We start from the raw sequence: 23,919 nt of genomic DNA, 5'->3' as shown, positions 1-23,919 counted from the left end.
TATTTTTATAACAGACAAGTCAATCAAAAATCATCTTCAACGTTAATTGGTGACGCAATATCGAAATATTATTCCCTTCATTCAAATTATGAAGATCGCCATTTTGAAAATACCATTTCCAAATCTGCGAGAGACAAATTTCGTCATCGAAGAGCCATCTGAAGTGAAAGTGGCAAATTGTAGTTGACGACTTACTAAGATACGTGCTGCCATCTGTTGGTAATGCTTATCTGTCTCTGTCTACATACTGACAGTGAGCACTCTCATATCCTCTCTGTCTGTGTTTACACGCTATCGATAACTGTCGCCGACTATCGATGGTTCAGCAAAAACTATCGATAGTTCTCCTTCCACGGCCCTTCTTATCGCTACGTTCGATTTATCGAACGTATGTGGTAGAGTGCAAGTAAATTTTGAAACTCGCCAATTACATAGTAAAAAAAAACTTGTGAGATAATGCGGGTATTGCTCGATACGATAATACTTTCAAAGACGGGGTAAATCGTTGGCAATTTTATCACCGAATGGAGTATGCAAAGATTAACCTAATGACTTGCGATTTCAATTAAACTTGTCTGCGTTGTGTACAACATTAATTCGTGATTTACTGTGCAGATAGCTTTTATTGTTTTCTTTTCGAATTAATCGTGCGATACACGTAAATACAATAGAACCATAACGATGGCGCTGTCAAAACCGATGGATCTAATTCTTCAGCTTACCAGTGGTTATTTCGAACGTTTGTACACCAATCCAGTGAAAACAAAAGCAATCACCAGGTATATATTAATGTTCCGAATTATCATCACGCAGAGTAAATGACAAGTTGGAAATCATTCACATAATTACCGAGAGTTCCTTTATTTATAGCTGCGTAATTGCGTCGCTAGGAAATTTGTTATCGCAAAAAATCGCGGGAGCAAAAGTCATCAATGGGGATAGCTTACTGGCTTATGGTCTCTTCGGGTAAGTTCCATACAATTGTAATTTCTAATTTATTTACATCCAATTCTATATTGAATAATATCGTATTTTTATAGATTATTCTTTGGAGGTCCGGTCCCACATTACTTTTATAAATACATACATCCTTTCGCGAGGAGCCCTCTCGCACTTTTGTTAATAGAAAGATGTTTGTACACACCGTTATATCAAGCTTTAACATTATACATGTTAGCCCTCTTCGAGGTAAAATCTTTCGTTCTCCATGCCAATGTTAATATCCGATTACTTGGTAGATCAATTTTTAAGTTTGATTCTTTTCAGGGTAACTCGCACAAAGATGCAGTCAAACAAGCGAAGAATTTGTACTGGCCAGTACTTAATGCAAATTTAAAATATTTAACGCTGCTACAGTTTATTAACTTGAAATATGTCCCGCCAATGGTATGTAACAATCTCTATTAGCCCTTTGCACTCCTTCGTCAAGTGTGACTCGACATCGGAGAAAACACAATGTAAATGGAATGTTTTTTCATATGCATTTGGTTCTTCTTTTATATATTTAAATCGTACTTTTTAGTTAAGGACAAATATAAATTACAACAAAGTTTGAGAGGTATATTTAATATAATTACTAAACAAAATTGTTTCAAATAAGTAGCAGTCGAGGAACAGTTAAAATAGCAGGGAGTTGTTGGCGACAACATTGAAAAATAATTCGGCGTGCAAAGGGTTAAATAATTATTTAGACATTCGTATGTTGTGTATACTAAATTAATATTTAAATTTTTAGTTACGTGTGTTGGTTGTAAATTTGATCGGCTTCTTCTGGGTTATATATCTTGCGCAGAAACGGTCGAGGCAAGGAAAGAGGAAGTAACGTATGAAAGTAAGTTGGGCATTTTTAAAGGCGGAGTCGGAAGGGACCACATTTATTAAAAGGAAATATATTTTGTATGAAACATAGTGTATATAAGTTAATATTAATATAGAAAGATATTCATATTGATTAAATCTTTATATTATTTTACACATCTAGCACTAGAACTACTAGACGAGTCGAAATAAATAACAAGTATAAAATAAATGCCGGAAACATGTTAGGGGCGAAATAACTTCGGTTGTTTCAAGCTTTTTGATTTAATCACACAACAACAATACAGAGTATATTACAGATATAATCAGAATTTTTTCCATTTCAACGATGGTAACATTCGATGACTGTAAATTATGAATAATAATAAATAGTAAGTCAACAGCCATGGTGAGCAAGTTTCAACAAATTTTACTTGGAATTTGTCACGCGATCGGATCGATGCATGACATTTTTCTCCATGCTTACTACCTCTACCAAACAAATACTCCGTGATAAGTATGCATTTATGTTTCAGTATTCCTTTCATTTTAGATATGCATTGATGCAAGGTGAACATTGCGACACCATAGCAATTGACGACTTCGTTTCAATAAAACTGACTCAGTCATTATGCGAGAGCTAGGTTCTATGTAGTTTTCCCTTTCTAATTATAAACAACGTAGACTTTCCAAATATGACTTGTAACCCTATACATACATTCTCAAGACTTAACTTCGAATAATCAAGACTAATTATGTCTAATTATGTCTTTTTGTATGCTGCCTGGCCTTGTGGCCAAGGAAATAAAAACCTTCCGACTAGTATTTAGTTAGGTAAAATCGAGTATTGCAAGTAAAGGAAAGTTTAAAAGTTCAACATCACTTTTACGCCTTTCTTTCTTGTCGTTAAAGTCGACAAATGACTAGAAAATATATCGTTAAATGAATAAATAAATAAATTAGAAAATAAATATGTGTATAAATAAATATACAATAAATCTTGGACGTCGCGATATAAATAATGAAAAGTAAATATGAGCAAAGTACTAAGCATCGTTATGCACATTAATATATATCTATGTACAAAAGGAACAGGTTTGTAGAACATTGCACTAAAATTTCCGTAGCTAATCCCTCGAGAAACTGATCGATCAAAAAGAATGCTAGTGCTCTTTTTTCCCTTCTTCTCACCATTAATGGAATGTCTAGAAATTCGACTAGCTGATGTTTGTATAACAAACAATTACATGATTAATTAATCACGTGCACATGGAACTATTAGAGTAGTCTTAAATGAGTAGTTAAATAAATAGCTACCGAATCAATAATAATAATAATAATAATACTAATGTGAGATCTGAAAAAGCTGTAATCAACAGAGTTAATGGCGCGCGGTTAATAATCCTTGCCTTCTTATTGCTTATACGTACTCGGGTGGATGTAAGTTTGTAAAGAACATCATCGCGTAAAGAGACTTCTAAAAAACTCAACGATCGCATGGACAACGTAAAGCCACGGGGTAATAATAAATATCCTTTCTCAAAAAACGACCGTATGAAAAAACGTTCGTCGCTATAGTTATTAGTAAAATATCCTCTTTGGTTTTTCTTGTACAGGTTGCGAATCGGTGAAATCAAAAGAACGATTAATTGACACTAAAATCTGACTTCGTTTCCCGGTGTCCTGGAGAAAGAGAGAAGGAGAGAGAGAGAGAGAATGTCTAACAGTTCGAATCGGTGAAACGTTTCCGATCTGAATTTCTACGCGGAAACAAGACCTGTAGAAATGTAGCTTTAGTTAGCCGACAAGAAAAGAGTCTATTCTCGAATGATACATGTACTAATACTGAAACTAACAGGTGAACCACCATCGATGAGTATTACTTTTAGTCATGAGATCAGAGGTGTAAATGCGTATTAATATTTTATACAGACTTAAAAGATCATGCACCAAACTCAGAACCGCCGTTTGCCGGCGCGCCCCCCTGCCTGCATCCCCCATTTAAAATCATGCTTCCTACCGCAGGTTGAACAGAGTTTCGATTCGTGGACATATGACTCTCGGAGCGATGCAGAACTTTTAGAAAAAGCATCAGAGAATCTTTGGTGATCCGCACCATTCCAAATCTGATACGTGAGAGGAACGTCGAATGTCTTTTTTAGTTTTTTCTCTTTCTTTTTGTTTTTTAAGGATCCGCTGCGACCGCTTCAACGCGTGTACGATGGACTCCGACTCGGGGAACAACTTGATCGGTGACTCGGACTTGACCAATTACTATGTCTGCTGCTATCTGAGCTACTCGGTGAAGAAGGTGGTGTCGGAGTAGGTCGGTGATATGGAATTGGTCGCTTCCTGGCACTAAAATTAGTCGACGTCAATATTCTGGCAACTCGAGAACAACATTTGTTAGAAATTCAATTCGCTCAGACAAACGCGATTTGTTAGTCGTCGGAGAGCACTTTCAGCGAGTCCACTGTTTCGCAAACTTCAGCTTTTTCTTCGCTTTCTCGACTCTGAGTAAAATGTTCTGTGAATTTGTCCAATTCTCGTGTGTGGAATCGTATGTTCGGATTCGAAGACTTCTGTGCTTTAACGGTAATAATTCAACTGCGGAGATTTATGCAAGATAGAAAAGTTTCCAAGTCAATTGTGGGAAACGGAAGTTAAATGGAAATGTATTTCTTCTTTCGATAACCTTAACAAGTCGACAATTATGTAATAAAAGAAATGATTTATCTTTCGAAAATTTTCAGTAGTTTATAATAGAAAAAAAGTACGAGAAATTCAACGTAAAATAGTAATGTTTAATGCTCCATAAACCGAATGTTAATATTACAACTACGTTACTTTATACAGGATGGTCTACAGAATACTACTGTGCGATTTCGAGTTGCATAAATATGACCGTTGAAGCACAAGACGTTCTCAAAGTTGAGAATTTGCTTTCTCACACGGGAGTTAAACAAATTTACAGAACATTGTACTCGAAGTGATAGTTGAACAGTGTCATTGATACCGCTAGTTGTCACTATCATACTAACATCAGAATAGAAGCGTGCGAAATAAACCATGCTATGGACCGGCATGCAAAATAAAAATGGTGTCACTTACCTTGTCTTATCAATGCAGGCAGTGGTGAAAAAACGATTCGCAAATATTACAACAAAAAGAAACGTCGAACTAAAGAATCAGGCTTGCTTTTGGTAGCGGTAAATACATTTTATTTGTGAACTGACATTAAAATAAAAGAGGACTTCTACTGTAAACGCTTAATTTACAATAATTTATACGGGGGGGATACACGCATGCTACGTCTACTTTAATGTCGGTAATTCGATAAGCATATTTGATACAAATAAAAAGAAACGAAGAGAAGGTAGGGGGAAAAGAAATCATACAAACGTAAGTGTATTCGAAATTGAATCTGTATGTGTGTGTGTGTGTGTACATACACTGCCCGAAATTACCATAAAGCCACCTGATTTTTTGGTGAAATCTTATAATTATGTCATAGTAATGAGAAGCTGATGCACGATAGCATTTTAGGATTAATAAAAGAAACCATTTACATGATTACATTCATAGATATATTATTAATGTAATCGTGTAAATGGTTCCTTTTATTAATCCTAAAATGCTATCGTGCATCAGCTTCTCATTGCTATGACATAATTATAAGATTTCACCAAAAAATCAGGTGGCTTTATGGTAATTTCGGGCAGTGTATGTCTCGATGTGTTAGAGTAAGTATAGCTATACTCTGTGAAACGGAAATAATACCGGGCTTCCCTAATTATACGGATTACGTTTTACAGATGGAACGTGTTAGCAACGTCCGCGTGAAGTTACACTGATAGAGTTTATAATATATAATCATCGAATCGACGAGATATTTTTTAATAAAACGACATATCGCACCCCGGCAAGAACAATGACACAACTCGAAAAATAACGATTTTGAAGTTGGAACAGTGATAGAAGCGTTTAATTGGCCTCTATGTGCTAGAAAAACGTCATATTTCTAACTGCTAATTGAACCGCTAGAAGGCAGTTACGTCAGGTTTTCTTTTTGAGCTAGTTCATATCTGTAGTGACAGGAACAGTGTCACTTTAGAGTTGATGAAGACATCCGTAATATCATTTTACAGAGCCTAGTCGGATTTACTTGGAAAAATATTTTTCTGAAAGATTAAAGAGGTCTGTACAATGTCGATGGAAATTTGATAATTTTCTTAAAATCGTTATTGTGAGAATACTGCATCTTTTAGTTATATCACTATTCTTGCCGGGGTGCGATATATTCGGTTGCACTTATTCATTGATTAGCCTAATGTTCGCATCAGCAGTTGAACTGCTTCGCCTTGTACACGCATATCTGCTATTTGTATTGACAGGAAAGAAAAGAAATCGAAATTCGATATGCGTCTGTATTTAAACTACGTGTGTGAACTGTAGGAAAGTAATAGAAACATCTGTGCGAAGCCGTAACTTTATCTTCTATGCCTGTCCCTTGATCTGTCCCTGTAGGACAACATAAAATGCCATTAGATTAAACAATCAAGATTAATACAAATCGGGTTTGATAATTGTATCGGTAATCGTCCGACGTCTTTTACGGGACCACGTGAAAAAAGAATAACGACATAGCGACACAACTGATGAGAGAAATCAAATCAAAAATGCAAAAATAAAAAGGGAGGAGAAACCGAATAGATTGATAGAGAGATATGTACGTGTCTACGACCGATGCAGTGGATTTACAAAATTTGCCATGGTGTGTTGGAGAAATTAGCTGGCTACGACATCGAGGCTACCGATCAGGCTACCTACCTTGTGATTCGACGCCTGTCTAAGAAACTAGGAGAACCGTGGCGTCGAGGTATAGACGGGGATCGAGATCTGCTGGAAGCTGAAGAGCTTGACGTCGAACGAGAGGACCTACTGGAGACGCTGCTGGATGATCTTGATGAACTAGAAAAACTCCTACGACTGTGCCTTGAACTAGAACAGAAACAAATCATCTTGAAACAAGTTCACGCAAGAAATCATCCCACGCAGAGCTGGATAAAATTAAAACACTAATTTCAAATATAAAATAGACTATTTACTACTTCAAATAGTATTCTACCCAGCTCTGATCCCACGCTTCAGCATTTAATCGAGGATCACCTTAAAGAAGACCGTGAGCTGCTCCTGCTGCGACTTCTCTTTTCTTTATCCCGTGATATCCTGGATAGTGACCTTGACCTGCTCCTCGACTTCTTCGACAACGATCTACTCCTGGACTTCTTCGACAGTGACCTGCTGCGAGATTTCTTGGATAACGATCTGCTCCTCGACTTCTTCGACAAGGACCGACTCCTGGACCTCTTCGACAACGACCTTGTCCTGCTCCTGGACCTCGACTTCTCTGGCGAATGAGAGGGAAACTTCTTGGAGCGCGATGGCGACCTGGACGCTGAGTGTTTCGACTCCGAGGAAGACCTTGATCTGGTCACCCTCTTCGTCCTCGCCGGAGACTTGGGTGACTTCTTGGACTTCGACGGAGATGTCGGCGATCTGTGACTTGGGGACGCTGATTTCTTACTTCGCGATAAAGAACGTGACTTTTTCTCTCTCGAAGGTGACCTCGAGTGGCGTCTGGGAGATCTGGAAGACCTTTTCTCCGGGGACACTGATCTCGTGTAGGATCTGGACCGCGACCTGGAGTAGGACTTCTGTCTCGGAGAGTGTTTCCTGGAAGCTGGTGAGGTCTTCTTGGAGATGGTCGGAGAAGCGGACCGTTTCGCTTTGGTCGTAATTGTCGGTATCGGAGGCGGAGACTCGCTGGGAGAACGCAGCTTTATAGGAGCTTCTTTGTGAGAGACTGGTGGAGAATGCGAGGATGATTTGCTTTCCGACGAGTTCTTCCTCAACCGAACCGGGGAGTTCTTCTTAGCATCGGTTGGAGACTTGGGACGATGATTCGTCTTGGTAGCCAGATTTGGCGAGGTAGAGTTTATCTTATTCAAAGATTGCGGCAACGGAGGAGGAGATTCACTGGGCGATCTTATTTTTATAGCTGCCTCTTCTCGCGTGAGCGGCAATGCTGGCGAGGGTGACCTGCTAGACACCGGTGATTGGATAGCAGGTAGATGCGAGATGGGCGACTTTGACTTAGATTTCTCCCGCACTGGGCCGACAACAATGTTTTGTACCATTTTAGGTGGATCGTTCGGTAGAGCGATATCAAGGACACTGTCCTCTTTCTTCTCTATCTTTATCTTCACGGGACTGATCACTTTCTTCCCTATAGACTCCCTAGCTTTAGCTGCTAGACCACTTTGTAGACGCTTTAAGGTGTGCAATTCCTTCAGCCGTTCTTCGTCTTCGGGCTTCGGCTCGTCGTCAGCCATGTCGGTCTCATCCTCGCTGGAGGAGCGAAGCCTCACTCTCGGTGTTATAGTTCTAATCTTTCTGGTTTTCGAGGTCGATCGAGACTTCCGCTTGGTGTCGTTGGTCTTCTTCTGATCTCGCTTCTTCTTGTCCTCCAGAATATGCTTGTATCGTTCCGGGTTCTTTCTTACAGGGGAGTAGCTCAATGTAGACCGTCTAGATCTGCTCCTAGTCCTGCTACGGCTTCTGCGACGTTCTCTAGACCTTTCCCGTCTCTCCCTCTGTCTTCTCGGGGATCTTGACCTTCTTCTCGATTCGGATCTCCTGCGTCTAGGTAGAGGAGACGGTCTGCGCCGAGATCCATAGCGATCATACCTCGACCGACTCCTGCTTCTGGATACCGAATATCTTGTGTATCTTCTAGGCGACCTCGACACTCTTCTCCGTCTAGGCGAAGGACTCACTCGGCGCGACCTTGAATACCTCCTAGGAGACCTTCCTCTTTCGACTCTGCTTCTCGACGGTGATCTGTGACGCTTCGGTGGTGGTGGACTCTTGTGCGCAACCGGTGACTTCTCCTTCTTCTCCGGAATTATCTTTTTCACTGGAGAATCTTTCTTTTTCGGAGGCGGAGTCTCGTTTCGACCCTTCTCCTGTTTTTTCGGCGATCGGTTCGATCGGAGTTCTTTCGCCGTGGTCTCGGGCTCGTCATTCTTTGATTTTTCTAGGACTTTGTCATGTTTCATGGACTTTTTGGGTCTCTCTGGGGAGCTGGAAGTATCAAGTTTGATTTTAGATTTGGGTAAATATGAATATTAATTACCAGACTGCGGATCTTTAAGCAAAATAAAAATTGTCTGCATCTATAGCAAGAAATAGAAACTAAATTGAATGTTATTTCTTCTCTAAAATTTTTCAACGATTTTGTATTTCATCTACTCAATTTTGCTATAAATACATAAAGATCCGCAGTCTATTAATTACACTATCGTGCATAATTAAAGGTTAGCTACATTTTCACAAAAGAAATGTAGTGAGACGAATCTGCTACAATGTTTTCTCATGAAGTTGTTACAAACACTGAATATGCACAATTTTTTAGCGAAAACGTAGTGATCCTTTGTTGCATATTTAAAATTCATTTACCTGTCGGACGAGCTCTCAGATGACTGATGCTTCCTCTTGACAGCTGCTTTTTTCTTCTAAAAGAAAAACAGTACGGATTACTAAATTAGATAAGGTTGGATAGTGAACATCAATCATGCATATGTATTTGTAGGATAAAAAAAGATGTTGCAAATGTTCAAAAATTTGTCCTGGAGTCTGCTCATTCGCTCTAACACACATGTAGCGTGAGTAAATTTGAAATGTACGTCCAATCGATAGTTTGTATCGCGAACGATCGCTGAACAAAAAGAATTATTGACGAGAACGGAGAAGAGATATATCACAGGTGAACCGTGTAAACGTCTCAATGTTATTAGACTAATTTATTCGCATTGCACCTATGCCAAAGAACAAGCAGTCTCCCGTTAAGTAACTCTCTCGTAAATGTGATGGTGCTTGACACAAAACGAGTGAAAGGCAACAACAATCGCAAGTTTGTACGAATATAAATCACAAATTATTATTACATTGAGTAGCGGCATATCTGGTACTCACTCAGGGAATATATCCTGTCAAATGGCGCTGATAATTACAAACAATACTGAGATTTACACTTTTGAAATAATGACTGTTAACTTGAAATCAGATAAAAATCTTTACAGAAACAAGCAATGAATCATGCTTATTCAAAGATAGGCAGCAACACAAAATTCTCTGATAATTCCAATGTTAATTGACAAACTAATCAAGGGGGGAGGGAAGAAAAATGAACGCAAAGTAGATGTCACATGCTCCTGCTTCACGTGCTAAGGTATATATATGGAGATATATATATATATATATATATATATATAGTTATAAATATGTATATGTATGTATAGAAATAGACAAGAAGATAGAAATTCGATATCTATGTCCTTCCTATTGTTTTTCCTACCTCATGCTTTTCTTTTGCCTCTGCTTTGGACTTCTTCTTCTTCTTTTTCTTTTTCTTCTTTGACTCAGTTTCTGACGAACTGTAAAATACAATTACATCGTGTTAGAAAATGAATGAATTCTACGGGATGTCTCATTTAACTCTTCCACCCCTAATAACTTTAAATTTACCGCCTTACATCGATTGATATAACCTAGATCGGTTTCAAATACGTTCGTACATCAGTATCTTGACAACAAGCATGTACGACGCACGCAACACACGTGTCGCACATTTATCATAAATTTATTTTCCCCAAAGCAAGTAAGTGTGTCTTTATGAACAATTTTTCTTACAATCAATCATTCAATATTTCTGTTTTTTCCAAAATTACAACAACATATTTAATTTACAGACGCGAGATTCAAATAAATCTTGAAAAAGATCCAAACTAAATAGGATCGAAGCGTTGATTTTGTTTGACAATTAGCAAAGTTGCTTTATAATTCGTAATAAACGATCGAACCGTTGCGCCGAAAACATTAAAAAATTTATTACCTAATAACTTTGTTCGTAAAGTTAAACGAGACACCCTGCGCAATCATTTAGTTTAGAAAATTTCTGTTATGCTGGGCATTGTTACCTGCTATCATCCGAAGCATCGCTGGACTCGCTATCAGAGGAACTAGCCTCAGCCTTCTTGTGTTTCTTCTCCTTTTTCTTCTTCTTCGACTTTTCTTTTTTCTTGCTGGCCTTTGGAGATTCCGACCTAGGGAACGCCATCGACATTATTCCAAGTGTTTCACCGTGTGTGGTGTCTAGTTTATTTATATTTGTCTTTTTTTTTCGTTTTGTTTAATATAATATTTATATTTTAATTCTTGCAGTGGGCGTCTTCCTGTCGACAAGTGCATACCTTGTGCTGACAATAAAGAAAGCTGTAGTACAATGTATCCGTGTGTGAAACAAATACTTTATTCTAATGATACAAGCTACCTGCTTTCAATGAGCTCGATCAAAAGTAAAACGAACAAACGGTTTGAAAATAATTCAGAGAACGTGTTACTCGGACGGAAGAACACGGCATCGGACTGAATTATTTCAGCGTCTGGATCAGGATTCGTAAGTTCAAAAGTAGATAACTAACTTACACGTACATGTATATGTATAGGAAATGCAGTGTGTGGACATTTTATATATATGTATATATCAAATAAGAACGAAAAGGCATTTCTTTTTTCCCGGTTTTTTTTTCTTTCTTTCACTGCAATCTCAAGTGAATTAAGTAATAGAAAAAGAAAAAGTAATATTTATATGTATAAATATATATATATAAAAAAGTACAACGATACATATACAGGTGAAACTCACAAGATTGGGCTATAGCTAACAAACCGACTACATAATTATTTCTTTGGAAGATCTGGTTTCTCATAGCCGCTTAACATGTTCATGGTAACCAGCCGATCAGGGCACATACATGCAAAAACCACATCTTTCAAATCGTCACAAAAGACAAGTATACAAAATATGAGGAGTATTGATATAATATGGGATTAGCATTACCTTGATAACCATCGATAGGGACGGACTTGTCAGAAAAAAATAGAGAGATGACATTAACAACAAGCTTTATCGATAACAACAACAAAGATAGAAATGCATGATTTACGCATCAGATTGTTATGTTATTTGTTCAAAAAATCCCGCGTTTCGATATCTTGTTTTACATGTTTCAAGTAAATGTTTGCCTATTTGCAACGGTGCAGACCAGCATTGTTCTATTCGGAGCAACGGAAACGTATCACTGAGAACGTGTTCACGGTAAACCACGGTACAGCAAACATTTACCCTCTATTTGGCCTAAGAGAGACAATACCTAAAAAAGACGTTAAGGCAACGAACGGACTCGACTGGATTGGTCTCTTTTCTCATTTTGGATTGCTTTCGAGAGTGTTTTAATTTTTCTTATTTTCTGTTTTGATTTTTTTTTTTTTGGATAGTAGACGCGACGACCACACTTACCTACTGAGCCTACTGGGTAGGCACTCAGTCCTCCTCAGTTCTGTTTGAAACAGAGAAAGGTGTATGGGACATGAAATAGTAGGTGAGTCATGAGTCAGTATCTGACAAGAGGTGTGTAGTAAGCAAATGAACGAGTGTGGACTTGCGGTAAATGAATAATTAATTCGGGGGGGGGGGAGGAGAGGAACTACTACAGGGGGATGCTTGTTCGGTCTTGGAGCCTGGATTCTTGTACACCTTCAATTGTATTCCACCGTAAACAATAAAGATTGGCACAATCCATTCGCTATGGTACACGTATTACACCATTGTACTATAATATAACACTCTCTATCGTGATACTATCATAACTATAGTCTGCTGTAGTATAACACGATAGTACTACTGCTACGCTATAGTACACTGCCAAGCTTGTTACAGTCTGGGTTAGATCAACGGATCGGCAAGAGTACACATCATCTTCGCATATGTACATCACAAAAACCAGAAGTTCAATCCCTTGCCTTATGATTTTCCGAAAATAATCATTTATTCTATATCTACAGTTACTTGGATTTGTTCGAATTCTCACGTTACGAGATATTAATAGTTGAGTCTTTAAACGCGTTCTTCTCGAAAGACGGTTGCCACCGATACCTCAAAGTTCTAGTTGACTGATTGACTTGAAATTTTGAGAAAATCAAAATCAGGCACATAACCTGTTATCGCGCGAACTGAAATTTCCAATTCTAATCCAGATTCTTCATTTCTTTCAGTTCGGGCAATAATTACATTCATACCGATTGATAAACAACTTCGGCCGGAATCATGGCAACCGTCGACCCTTATTTTATGTTATAACTCGCGTGATTTCAAGTTAAAAATAATCAGACACGTACTAAAGGTTTGATAGTTATTCCGAGAAAAATTGCTAAATATTCGCGCGAGAACGGTCTCGAAAATAAGAATACCCCTTTTAAGGATTACAAAAGAATAGAATTTGATGCCGACCTAAAATAAAGGCATAACATTTAGCTAGACCTCGTTGCCACAAGGGAAGGGGTTGACTACTTCGCAGCTGTTTCACTGTAACACACTCAGCTGTACGTTCCACAGTATTATACAATATATCATAGCACAATAAAGTGATACGACTACTATAGAGTGCCGCAATCGTCTTCGAATAGTAACCAGCAGCACCGAGAATTCAGCCTCCACTGACCCGTGCACCATTACGTTGTCTTTTACCTTTCCTTCTTGTGCTTCTTCCCCTTTTTCTTCTTGCTAGTGCTACCGGAGCGTTTTCTCTTCTTCTTCTCCGGGGCAGACGTGGTGTCCGGCGCCGGGCTCGGCGTTCTCACCAGTTCGTACACTTTGCTCGCAGCAGCTCTCGCCTCGGCCTCTCGCGCGTGTCTCTCCGGATCTAGGCTACTTCCCTCCACGAAGAACTCCGATATACCGAATGCCTCGCGTAGCTTCGCATTTTTCTCTTGCTGCGCCTCGGCAATCTGATGTGTCTCGCGAACACTGAAACAATGATTCCTTATTAGTCCTCTCGGATATCACGCAGTTACGACAAGCTAAATTCTAGATCGGCCAGGCGTTTGATCATCCCCCAGACAAATTCATTGACACAGCACAAAAGCGTTGAATTGCATGAGGCATTGTGGGTGGAACAATATAGGGCCACTTCAGAGTCGGCTAGGTGGAAAGAGCGGCACTCTTGGCGGCCTCCGCTCATGGACACTCTGGACTCACTGTATTTGTTTCGTCCACAAAGGCACGAGTTACAGGCGAGTGAAAAATGTAAGTAATGAGGATCCTTCTGTTCGTAATATACCGAAGCAAATCAGTTTAGAATCGAGAAGAATATTGATCCAAGGGTGTAAGAGCTCTTCTATCGACAACACTCGCGAAAACAATTTCAGAATTAATCCTTTTCCCGCGGAAACCAAACATTTCTTCCGACCTCGACTGTTTCTCCATTCTATATGACTTTTTTTCATTTTATGCATATGAAATTGAATAAGATAAGAAATATTTTGAGCAACAATACAACAATTTTTAATGACGCCTCAGAATCGCCGCTCGGGGGCTACGAAGTAATGAAATTGAAGTTTGAACATGGTCCCAAAGATCATTGTGTTTGTTAGACGTGAGGTACACCCAAAGAAAACGACTTCAGCAACAGTATTTAAAGAAGAAATTGATGAATCGATGCACTTCGATCAGAAACAACTTGAGGATCAATGAACATGAAGATTGCACTGTATCTCCTTCGTACAGAGTACATCTAGAACAAAACAGATTACGAATCAAAAAAAGAAACAACTAAACCGGACGATTGAAAATAGATTTGATCTACTACAACTATTGCGTCACTTCCACCCGCGATGCATACAAATGATCCAATGCACTTCGACAGCAAAAAAAAGTAGAAAGAAGACGAGTACACCCAAAGAAGCACAGATTAAGAGGGAGGGCATTTTCTTTCTCAGAGAAGGGGATGAAAATCGAATATACTAGATTTAATGCAAGATCACTATGTTTCTTCCATCCACGGTCCACGCACGGATCCAGACTCTCGAACGAGGCACTCCGACGAAATAAATGCGATACGTGTCGAAGACAAATAAATATACAGGGGGTGGCGGTACACCATGACCTATTTCGGAGTAGATTGTCTCGGGAAAAGAACGGAGTGTCGTACCGCGTCGAGATTTTCACAGTCATCGTCTCGCGAAACGGAATTCACTGGGTCCCGGGAATCGCAGGCGGTTTCGCGAGTACGTTCCTATCCGAGGGTGTCGGAGGGTGACGACGCCGGTCGTCCCGTGGTAGCGACGAAGCTCCAGGCGTCCGGACAATGCGGCAAACCAGTGACATAACACGCCGTAGAGAGAGGACTATGCGAGGCGAAATATCGTGGCGGCCCCTGTTCTTCCCCGCGAGTGAAAACCAGCAGGCAGGCCGGGGTCGGCCGAGCCACCCCTACGCCAACGCTCGAGCGCCGATCAATACAATCCAGCTGTTCTCTTTTCTGGTATATCCCTTTCGCGCCACTCGCCCGCTACACGCTCAAATTCAGGAGGCAACCACTCTCTTGCACGAGTCACCCTCTTTTACCAACACCCCCTCTCCTCTCCCTACCCCGCGCCACGGGTCAACGGGAAAAGAATTTTTCTTTTTTTCTTTCACCCTTCAACACACACCCTCCGTACCGTCGTCGTTCGTTGTCGCAGGATCGATCGAACCGCCCGCGTTTTTCTATTTTTCAATAACCTTTCGATCGCTTATCTGATGAGCATCCCCCTTGCCTAGCATCCCCCTCTCCCCTCATCCATATAGTTTGATACTGGGATGGACATCCAGCTCGTATGGACTGATTTTCGGTTTAGATTTTATGGTGGTGTTAGCGGAGTATTGGTTTTTAATTTGATGGCGAGTTGCTGAGTGGGTGGCCAAAGAGGGATGCTGTTTTTCAGTGGACACGGAGAATTATACAAAGGCTGCAGCTTCGGATGAAGATTAGAAACGTTGTTCCGATGACGAACTTTCTCCGGAAGTCCTATTCCTGATTTTATAATGACTCTAGAGGACTACGATTAACGAGCTTCACTCGATTCGAACCTGTTGGGATGGAATCTACATCTTGAGATAAAAATTGAGAGTTACATTCTTGTTAAATTTTTATGCTGGTTGCAGAGGCTCGTGATTTTTTTATCTAACGAATTTGTTTCAAGGGACAAATTAGTCCTGAAATATTCCTCCTACACAATCCTCGATTTTCAAGCATTTACAATCAGCAGGTTGAGAAGCATGTTTACCCTACAGTTCACCCTAACGTTTCCCATTTTTGACGTGCCGCCACCCCTAATTTCCGCCGACCAGTGGCGCAGCCGTTTCAGTTTTCGTTTCTCGCAGTCGACGGGGACGGAAAAAAAGCGTACAAACTGCGGTTAATTGGCGAGATTACGGCGTGCGAAAGGGTAACGGTTGTTCACGCGTAAATGTTTCTCTTTTGCGGGGGATTGGCTAGTGAACGGGGGTGACTCACCCCCGTTGTGCGTTGTGTTCGGCGCGCAGAGGAGGACTGTTTGCCTTTTTAATCCCCTATGTGTCTTTCTCGCGGATCGATCACGAATTTTCGCTTTTTAAACGAAGTACACGTGTACCGGCGCGGCGGTGCCCGGAGTAATTACACGGGAGGCTTACCGCGCTGTCGCAAATTGGATCGGCGGAAATCTTTTATGGTATCCTCCTCGAGGTGTCCCAGAGTCGAGATCCGACAAGATGGTAGAGTGGGATCGAAGCAAATTCATTCGCGAGGGAAAACGGTAAGCGAGGCTGTCCGGCAAACAAGCTAGAAACAGATACATGAGAGACCATTCTCTTGATTGCTGTACGAGTGAGTGCCGCCGACCGTATCAGATATCCTGCCAGGACAAGTGGAAAGGATAATCTGCGGCCAGAGAAATCCAATTCCCCCTGTCGCCCTTCTAATGCGCAGAATTTGCCCGGGTTTCGTCAATGGAGCCGATCAACGTTTCCGTTTTGTGACGTTGTTTTAATTATTCGGGGATTAGTGGCTGCCTTTTAATCAATCAGAGGGTCATCGAGCAACGTACGTATGTGCTATGATAGATTTTACCGAGGATATTTCGTCGATTAGACTGCGGCTTTTATGCATTTATGACAAAAACGATTCACCGAAATTCATTATAAAATTATTCGATTCTTCTTTCTCGCGAATGATGCAGAACAGTTTTATTTTGCATAAGGAGTCGCAGACTAATCAATTTTTCAATTCAACCCTTTGACTCTGTCTCTGACTTTCATTAAGTAGATACAGACGCACGCTGTTCGTTATAATATCCAGAAAAAGAAAAGAAATACTTTAGCTTTGAAGTCAACTTTCAAGCTCTCTCTACCAAAGGGTTAAATATAAATTTGTATAATAAACGAATAATTAATACGTAATCGGGCACGTACTTTTGCACTGACCTAATAGCTTTACCAACGTTTATTCAGAGTTTGTCTGATCTTAGAATTGATCTACTTCGTTAAGGAAACGTTTCTGAGGCATTATATACGTTTTTGAAAGGGTGAGAGGTTGAGAATGGGACTGAAAAGCAAAGAGATTCACCTAACAACGGAGCGCATGTTGCTTCGCCGTCCGGCGAGCAAATGAAGTTGTATGCGCTGGCAACAGCAGCAGTGCTGTCGCATCTGCAGCTGTGCACGTTTCTTTCCGTTCGCCGCTTGCAATTTACGTTTCCGGGACCGTTTCATCACCTTCTGCCGATCTAGGAAGAAGTTTCCACGCCAGAGAGTTTCGAAAAAGGCGCGGCCGTCGGCTGGACCGCGTCCACGCGCTGGTTTCAGCGGAGATGGGACTGTCACGGACATGGTCATTCCTTGGTCTTCAACTTCCGGTTGAAAATAATTCCTCCTCCACCTGCGATACTATTCCTCTCCAATTTTTCCTGTTTATACAGCTTGGGGTCAAGTGGTAACCCAACTGTTAATTCCTTTGATTAGGACTGGCTCCTTGTTCAACTTCCGGTTGAAAATAACTCTTCCACGCTTCAGGGAACAGATCGATGCAATTTTTCTATCCTTTTTCTGCTCGTACAATTCGGTCTAAAGTAATTTGGTAGACCAATATTTAATCCCTTTGAACAGCTCCGTAATATCTTCAACTTCCGGTTGAAAATAAATATCCTTCCTCGCAGTGCGATTTAATTAAATTTTCCTTGTTTCCTTTTCTCACGGCTTATTCTAAAATAATAAATCAATGTATATGTAGCTCCCGAGTCCTCAACTTCCGGTTCGAAATATCCCCCTCTCCTCAAGGTAGTGATTTTCCGATGAAAAAAGAATCTTCAGGTAATAATTCAATCTCCGACGGTAAATAGACGTTTACAAAATGTCTTCGCTTAAAAAAGACAACAGTTATCCAGAGACTGAACGAACTTCCTTCCTCCCAGTCGCTCGGACAAAATCCTCGATCCTCGAGGGTTGTGATCCTCGATAAAAATCCTCGATCAAGCGACACCGCCTTGTGTTCTCAGAGTCCCCGAGGTTCGTGCGTTCTCACGAGCCGAGCATGTCGACGAATTTCCCGGTATCGGTCGCCGATAAACTTCGTTTCTTCAGCATCCAATTTGTCGGCGGCTGCAGAGAGGGAGGGGGAGGGGTGTTCGGAGGCTCGGGGCAATCTCCGGGTCTGAATAATTAACCCCCGAGTAATTAGTCGGGCATTAAGCGCGATCGGCTGCTAATTTACGCTAAGGAGCTCTGCCGGTCGGTGCGACGGTGTGCAAGCAGCTTCCGACGCGGCTTAATCCCTTCTCGAGGGCGGCTTTGATAGTTTAGGGGCGAGGAAGTGGGGGGGTTGGTCGGTTGGTTGGTTTGCGGGGGTGGCTGCTGGAGGCTCGAGGCGAAGGTAATGGCTTCCTCCCCCGATTACGACAGCCCCTTGTGTTCAGAATTTCTGTTGTTCCAACGCGAGAACAATCATCCGGCAAGAGATGATGAAAACGTCGCCTCTGTGTGCCCCTCTTCTCTCCTCCCCTCTCCGTAACCGGGTGCTCTCGCGTGTCTTCTCGCGGGCCGAAAGAAAGGGTCTCGATTGTTTCTCCTCGGAAAGTAATCAACGCCGAGACACACGGCCAGGCTCTCTCTCCTAAATCACCCCCCGCGGCCCGTTCGTGTCGCTTGGAATCGTTCCATGCAGCGGGACACTCGATAAATCTCAACGTTTATACTCTCATCTATTTTAACACCGCTTGTGTATGTGTGTATGTATATATATATATATATATATTATTTGTACGTATATCTCTGAATATCTCGTGTAAGAATATAGGAAGAATATATCGGTCTTACTCTAACTTAGCCAGACTAAGGAAGACTTCGGATCAGAGGCACACTATATCGTCGTACGCGAAGCAACGATGCTTCGATAATCCTTAACGATTACTATATATCGTCGGTCGAGGTCGGCCGACACCTGGAGACACATGGATTTTTCTATGGAAGAATGGATCTGTTGCGAGTCGCCCTCTCTCTCTCTCTCTCTCTCTATTGATCGATCACGGACACGTGGGCTGCCTGCAGAATCCTCTCGGAGCAATCGTTCACTCTGACGTAAAGCTCTTTCTTTATGTGTTTCTTCTCTTCTCGTCTTACCTCTCGAGCCCGCAACGTGTCGCGGAATCGTGTTGCTCTCGATGCTCGCGAGATCCTCTGGAATCTTATAACTGGCTGCTGCTTACAGAACTACACTTATTACGAACCCGGGTACTTAACACTTAGTTTAGAGACGACGAGAGTAGCGATTACTTATACGATTATAGACTAATATCGAAGAACTACGCGCTAGTGGAAGACTTTTGTGATTTTGTTTTGGCTTTACGAGCGTATCACGAGATCGTTACATGTTCCCTTGTTCCTTCGTCCGATCCGACGTCCCTTCTACACGGGGATATCGAGATTATTCTCGTTCGAGACTCGTGCACCCGACGAGAGCCGACGACGCGCAGCGTCGCAACGCCGGTCCATCCTCGCACTGAGGCGGAAAAGTCGAGTGAGATGCTGGAATAAACTCACCCTCGGCCCCGCGCGCCGCCTTCTCTGTTTCGCTTTCCGTGCCACCCCCCGTTGCGGCTCCGCTCGTCCCCCACCCCCCTCCTTTTCGTGGGTGGCGCCGGCGCCATGGGGTACGTCGATATCGGCCGCGCAACACCCCTGGAAAGCCCGTCTCCGCCCTCCAATAATATTGGGCTTACCGGGAAACGCGGAGTTTTCACGGGGGTGCCTCGGAATTCCTACCCTCCATGTGCCCGATATAGAACAGCTTTTTTTATAACAAGTTCTAGCCACCCCATATAATGTCCTCTGCCCTTATCTCTCGGTCTCGTGACCCCTAGGGTGGATTTAGAAAATAATTCACAATCGCTTGTCTCCCTCTCGGAACGCGGAAAACTGTGTTTCCCCTATAGCGTCACGCCACTGCCCACCACCCCCTCGTCAGGCGGGCTAATCGCGAAGCTGCTGAGAGTTAACGGCCAACGAATGGAAGCTGGGATAGCTGTTGGTGTTCTGGAATGGGTCGGAGCGAGCACCGAGTCGTGCGACCTTACGGGAGGAAGAATGTGCCTCTTATTTCTAACTTGAAATCGTTTGTTTCGGTATTCCATAAGCAGAGCGTTTTGCATAGAGTATTTAAGCAAAGATCTTTAAGCAAAGACGAAAGCTGGTTATTAAAATGGTCAATTGAACCGCAGTCTAGTAATTGCAATAAAAGTTTTAAAGATTATTCTTCGCATTAAGTATATAGTCCATTAACAGGCTTAAGACAGTCTATGAACAGGCTTTTAATGAGTAATGACTAATGTTGTATTAATGCGATACTAATTACAGTAGTATCTCCTTTCTGATAACCGACAAATAGATAATAAATGCTCGGTTACAAACAGGGACTTATACCAGTACGTAAAATACCGGTATTCTTCGGTTATTTCTTCCTAACCGTTATAAAAACCGAAATATCAGAATACCAATGTGACGTCATACTCATATTTATTATTAACATATTTACCGGTAATAATTTCGGTTTTTCCAATGTATAGGATACATTAACTGCTTCACGATCATAAACGAGGTATTCCGCGACTCACATGTATTAATAATTAATGTTGATACCAATTTTAGTGATTTTTAGTGAATTTGATTTATATAGATAACTAGCTTTTGCCCGCGGCTTCGCTCGCACAGAAAACCGTTTAATGCCCTCGGAAATTGATATTGTTTCTCGATATAAAACCTTTTAAACCCCCATTCACCCCTATAGAGTTTTAATTTTGTCATGCCGCCATCTTAGATCTCAAAACCCCTTTTCACCACCTTAGGGGATCAATTTTTTAAAATGCCGAAACAGGTGTTTGATTAATTATATCAAAGAGCATTAAGACGAAGTTTCAAGCAAATCCGACCACGAACAAAATATTCCTCACACAAACGTTGCAACCCCTTTTCACCCCCTTGGGGGTTGAATTTCGAAATATCCTTTCTTATCCCTTGTATAGATCATAAAGGAAATCTCTGCGCAAAATTTCAGCTTTGTATAGGTCCAAGGGTTTAGCCTGGGCGTTGATCAGTGAGTGAGTGAATGAGTCAGGACTGCATTTTTATATACATATAGAGATAAAATATTATTTATCAAATATAATTATTAAATATGTTTGAAAATCACTAAATTGGGAGGTCCTTTGGCTTAATGTTTTATGACGGCCACGGTAGATACTTGTTCCTTCGTACGGAAGGTTTTACGACGGACCGTATATATATATCGCGTATATTTAACTAATTTAGGTGGCTGTGTTTCTTGACGGTTATAGGGCAAGTGGCACGCAGTTCCTTTTTATTTGGGGCATCCTTTACATTGGAGAAACCGAAAAATAACGATATTTATTTCTCCTTTCTGATTACCAACAGAAATAAATAATAGAAGTTCTACTGTATTAAAAGAGTATCAACATAAAAATTATATTATTATTACTGTAAGAAAAGAGTATTAACACTATCGATCTACCATACAAGTAAATCCATTTCAGATCTGACTTTTACAATTAATGAAATTGCAAAGATCTTGCTAATTTTAAAAGACCTGTCAGGCAGCTGGCAATGAACAAAGTACTGAATTAAACGAGGATATTGGTTTTGTAGTTGCGTTAAGAAACGAAGGGTTGAGATGCTTCTATCCTCGCGTCGCCGTGCAAACATCTGAAGCTTCCCTCTCATAAGAGATCTCAGCCTTTCGAAAGGAAAGCTTGGGGGCACACAAGATATAGATGCTGGCCTTCTATCATCTAGGTGCTATATATAGATACTATGCTGGATTACTAGAGGAGTCACCAGAAATAATTCTTCTCCGTGTTTTCTAACTCGCGCCTGCACATGCAATTTAATTATGTAATTCGTGGTGTTCTCTGTATTTTTACCCCGTACGATTTTAACGAGTTTTAATTCCCCGTGCTTTCGTTCATTTTAATATTGTACAAGATACAAATACGAAAGTGTGAAATTAAAGAAGCAGATAAAATGTATAGTACTTACTTTACACGGCCAAATTCGTCTCTGGGTACCGGCGGTTTGGCTTCGCTTCCCATTAGCATACATCTGTATGACTCTACTTTCTCTTTTACTTCCTCCGTAGTAAAACTACAAAACATAAAACTTCGGGTGAATAACTGCTCTAGCATCGGCGGTACTATAAGCTGCAGAAGCAATATATTGGGTTAGGAGAATACATTGAAGCCAGTAGTAAGCTAAATCCAATTGGAGTTTGGAATCCCATTTGGTATTGGGTTCAAGGGATCAATGAAGCTTCATATTTTACTATGCGTTATCTTCGTCGAGAGAAATAATTATTGAATATTGGAAATGTTCTGTGGTAATGATAATTATATACAATAATGCTTACCCTTGTTCTTCTAGTATGTCAGCGAACTCTGCACACTTAACTTCAACCTTCCGTTTCCTAACATGATCGAGAATCTCTTTGTTAGGTTGTTTGTTCAGCTGGTCTAGTTTCCCTTCGTCTGACTTGTAGGTGACCTTCTCTTTTGTTTTGCGTACAATTGCCCAATTTCTTTGGACGTGTCCATTTGTACCTGATCCACGTGGTGTCTGTAGTCCGATACCATTGTACATCTTGTATCACCCCTGCAAGAACACCATCGAATCCCTTTAGCAAGTTAAAGAACAGCACTCTCTGTGGTCTGTTTAAGGTGCGAATACACCAGCTAGTAACTTGTAACGTTTCCTCGCAAGACCAACTTGCAGAAGCGTGTACACTTGTTCGCAAATATTCTAAATATATTGTTATGCTCTCTAAAAGCAACCTTCGCAAGTGAGTTCAGCTTTATTTACACGCATCACGAGAATCGCTCTTGCAAAAAATATTGGCAATGGGGACCAAACTAATTCGAACTTCATAGAAACATACCATACAAGATGTCCCACACTTTTTCATACAAATAATAACAATACTATCACGTATCGAATGACCCGTAAGCTTAAAATTATTGTTGATTACAGAATACCTCGACAAAGTATCTAAGATTGTAAGACACACAGTTCGTTTTCTTTAGAACGGCAAAGGTCATTTACGAACGAATCGACAACGGATGACAGTAAGCGGACAACAGCCGTTGCGGTTACGTTCGAAAACTTCACTAAAGATCGTGTTTATCCGGATCGTGAAATAGATCAACGAGATCTCGTCTCGCGCCAAGCATCGAATCTCCGTTAAATCACGAACAAATCGATCGGTAATATGACGTGATTGAACTAATAACTCCGGAGGGAGCGGGAAGGTAGGTTAGAATAGACTGCACGCAAATCAATTATCGATCCGGCGAGTGCTGCGCAAATATTTCGTCGTGCCGATCTCGCGTGAACGTGAAACGTTACCTTGGCATCAGTGTCAACAGCGAAGACCTGCGAAGACCTCGCTCTGCCATCCACAGGACCGTCGATTTCGCGAGTTGTCTTCGGATGGGTTGATCAATGAAAAAAACACAAGTTCGCCCGCGATTTCCGTGGCGTTAGCGTTTCACGCGACAGCCTGCCCGCGACGTAGTGCGGTGGCGCTACTATTTCGCATGAGCGTAGGACAGAGACAGAGAGAAAATGAAAGAGCTCTCGCACTC

At 41.1% G+C, this 23,919-nt stretch overlaps 2 protein-coding genes across 8 annotated transcripts; one reads left to right on the top strand and one right to left on the bottom strand.

Annotated features, from left to right (window-relative positions):
* Nucleotides 1-356: 356 nt before the first annotated feature.
* Nucleotides 357-4,199, top strand: LOC143214799 (peroxisomal membrane protein 2). Of its 4 annotated transcripts, none has more exons than XM_076436233.1 (6): nucleotides 357-779; nucleotides 871-966; nucleotides 1,041-1,188; nucleotides 1,267-1,386; nucleotides 1,736-1,831; nucleotides 3,988-4,199. In XM_076436233.1, the coding sequence occupies exons 1-5, from the start codon at nucleotides 682-684 to the stop codon at nucleotides 1,820-1,822; spliced, it is 549 nt and encodes a 182-aa protein (XP_076292348.1). In that variant the 5' UTR covers nucleotides 357-681; the 3' UTR covers nucleotides 1,823-1,831; nucleotides 3,988-4,199. The 4 variants fall into 4 exon arrangements, with proteins under 4 accessions (XP_076292348.1, XP_076292338.1, XP_076292329.1 ...); XM_076436223.1 differs by having other exon boundaries at nucleotides 358-779; nucleotides 1,982-4,199; XM_076436214.1 differs by lacking the exon at nucleotides 3,988-4,199 and having other exon boundaries at nucleotides 360-529; nucleotides 616-779; nucleotides 1,736-1,948.
* Nucleotides 3,243-23,919, bottom strand: Srrm234 (Serine-arginine repetitive matrix 2/3/4). 4 transcript variants are annotated; one of them, XM_076436173.1, is made up of 10 exons: nucleotides 23,681-23,919; nucleotides 22,689-22,930; nucleotides 22,322-22,426; nucleotides 13,448-13,726; nucleotides 10,839-10,964; nucleotides 10,217-10,295; nucleotides 9,319-9,374; nucleotides 6,967-8,943; nucleotides 6,628-6,798; nucleotides 3,243-4,155 (listed from the first exon to the last, which is right to left on the bottom strand). In XM_076436173.1, the coding sequence occupies exons 2-10, from the start codon at nucleotides 22,916-22,918 to the stop codon at nucleotides 4,005-4,007; spliced, it is 3,174 nt and encodes a 1,057-aa protein (XP_076292288.1). In that variant the 5' UTR covers nucleotides 22,919-22,930; nucleotides 23,681-23,919; the 3' UTR covers nucleotides 3,243-4,004. The 4 variants fall into 4 exon arrangements, with proteins under 4 accessions (XP_076292288.1, XP_076292297.1, XP_076292315.1 ...); XM_076436191.1 differs by lacking the exon at nucleotides 3,243-4,155 and adding an exon at nucleotides 5,081-6,318; XM_076436182.1 differs by lacking the exons at nucleotides 22,322-22,426; nucleotides 22,689-22,930; nucleotides 23,681-23,919 and adding an exon at nucleotides 17,346-19,860.

This window comes from Lasioglossum baleicum, chromosome 1, assembly GCF_051020765.1.
Source record: "Lasioglossum baleicum chromosome 1, iyLasBale1, whole genome shotgun sequence".
Lineage (NCBI taxonomy): Eukaryota > Metazoa > Arthropoda > Insecta > Hymenoptera > Halictidae > Lasioglossum > Lasioglossum baleicum.
Note: the sequence above shows the minus strand (reverse complement) of the source record. Positions and strands in the feature narration are given on the sequence as shown.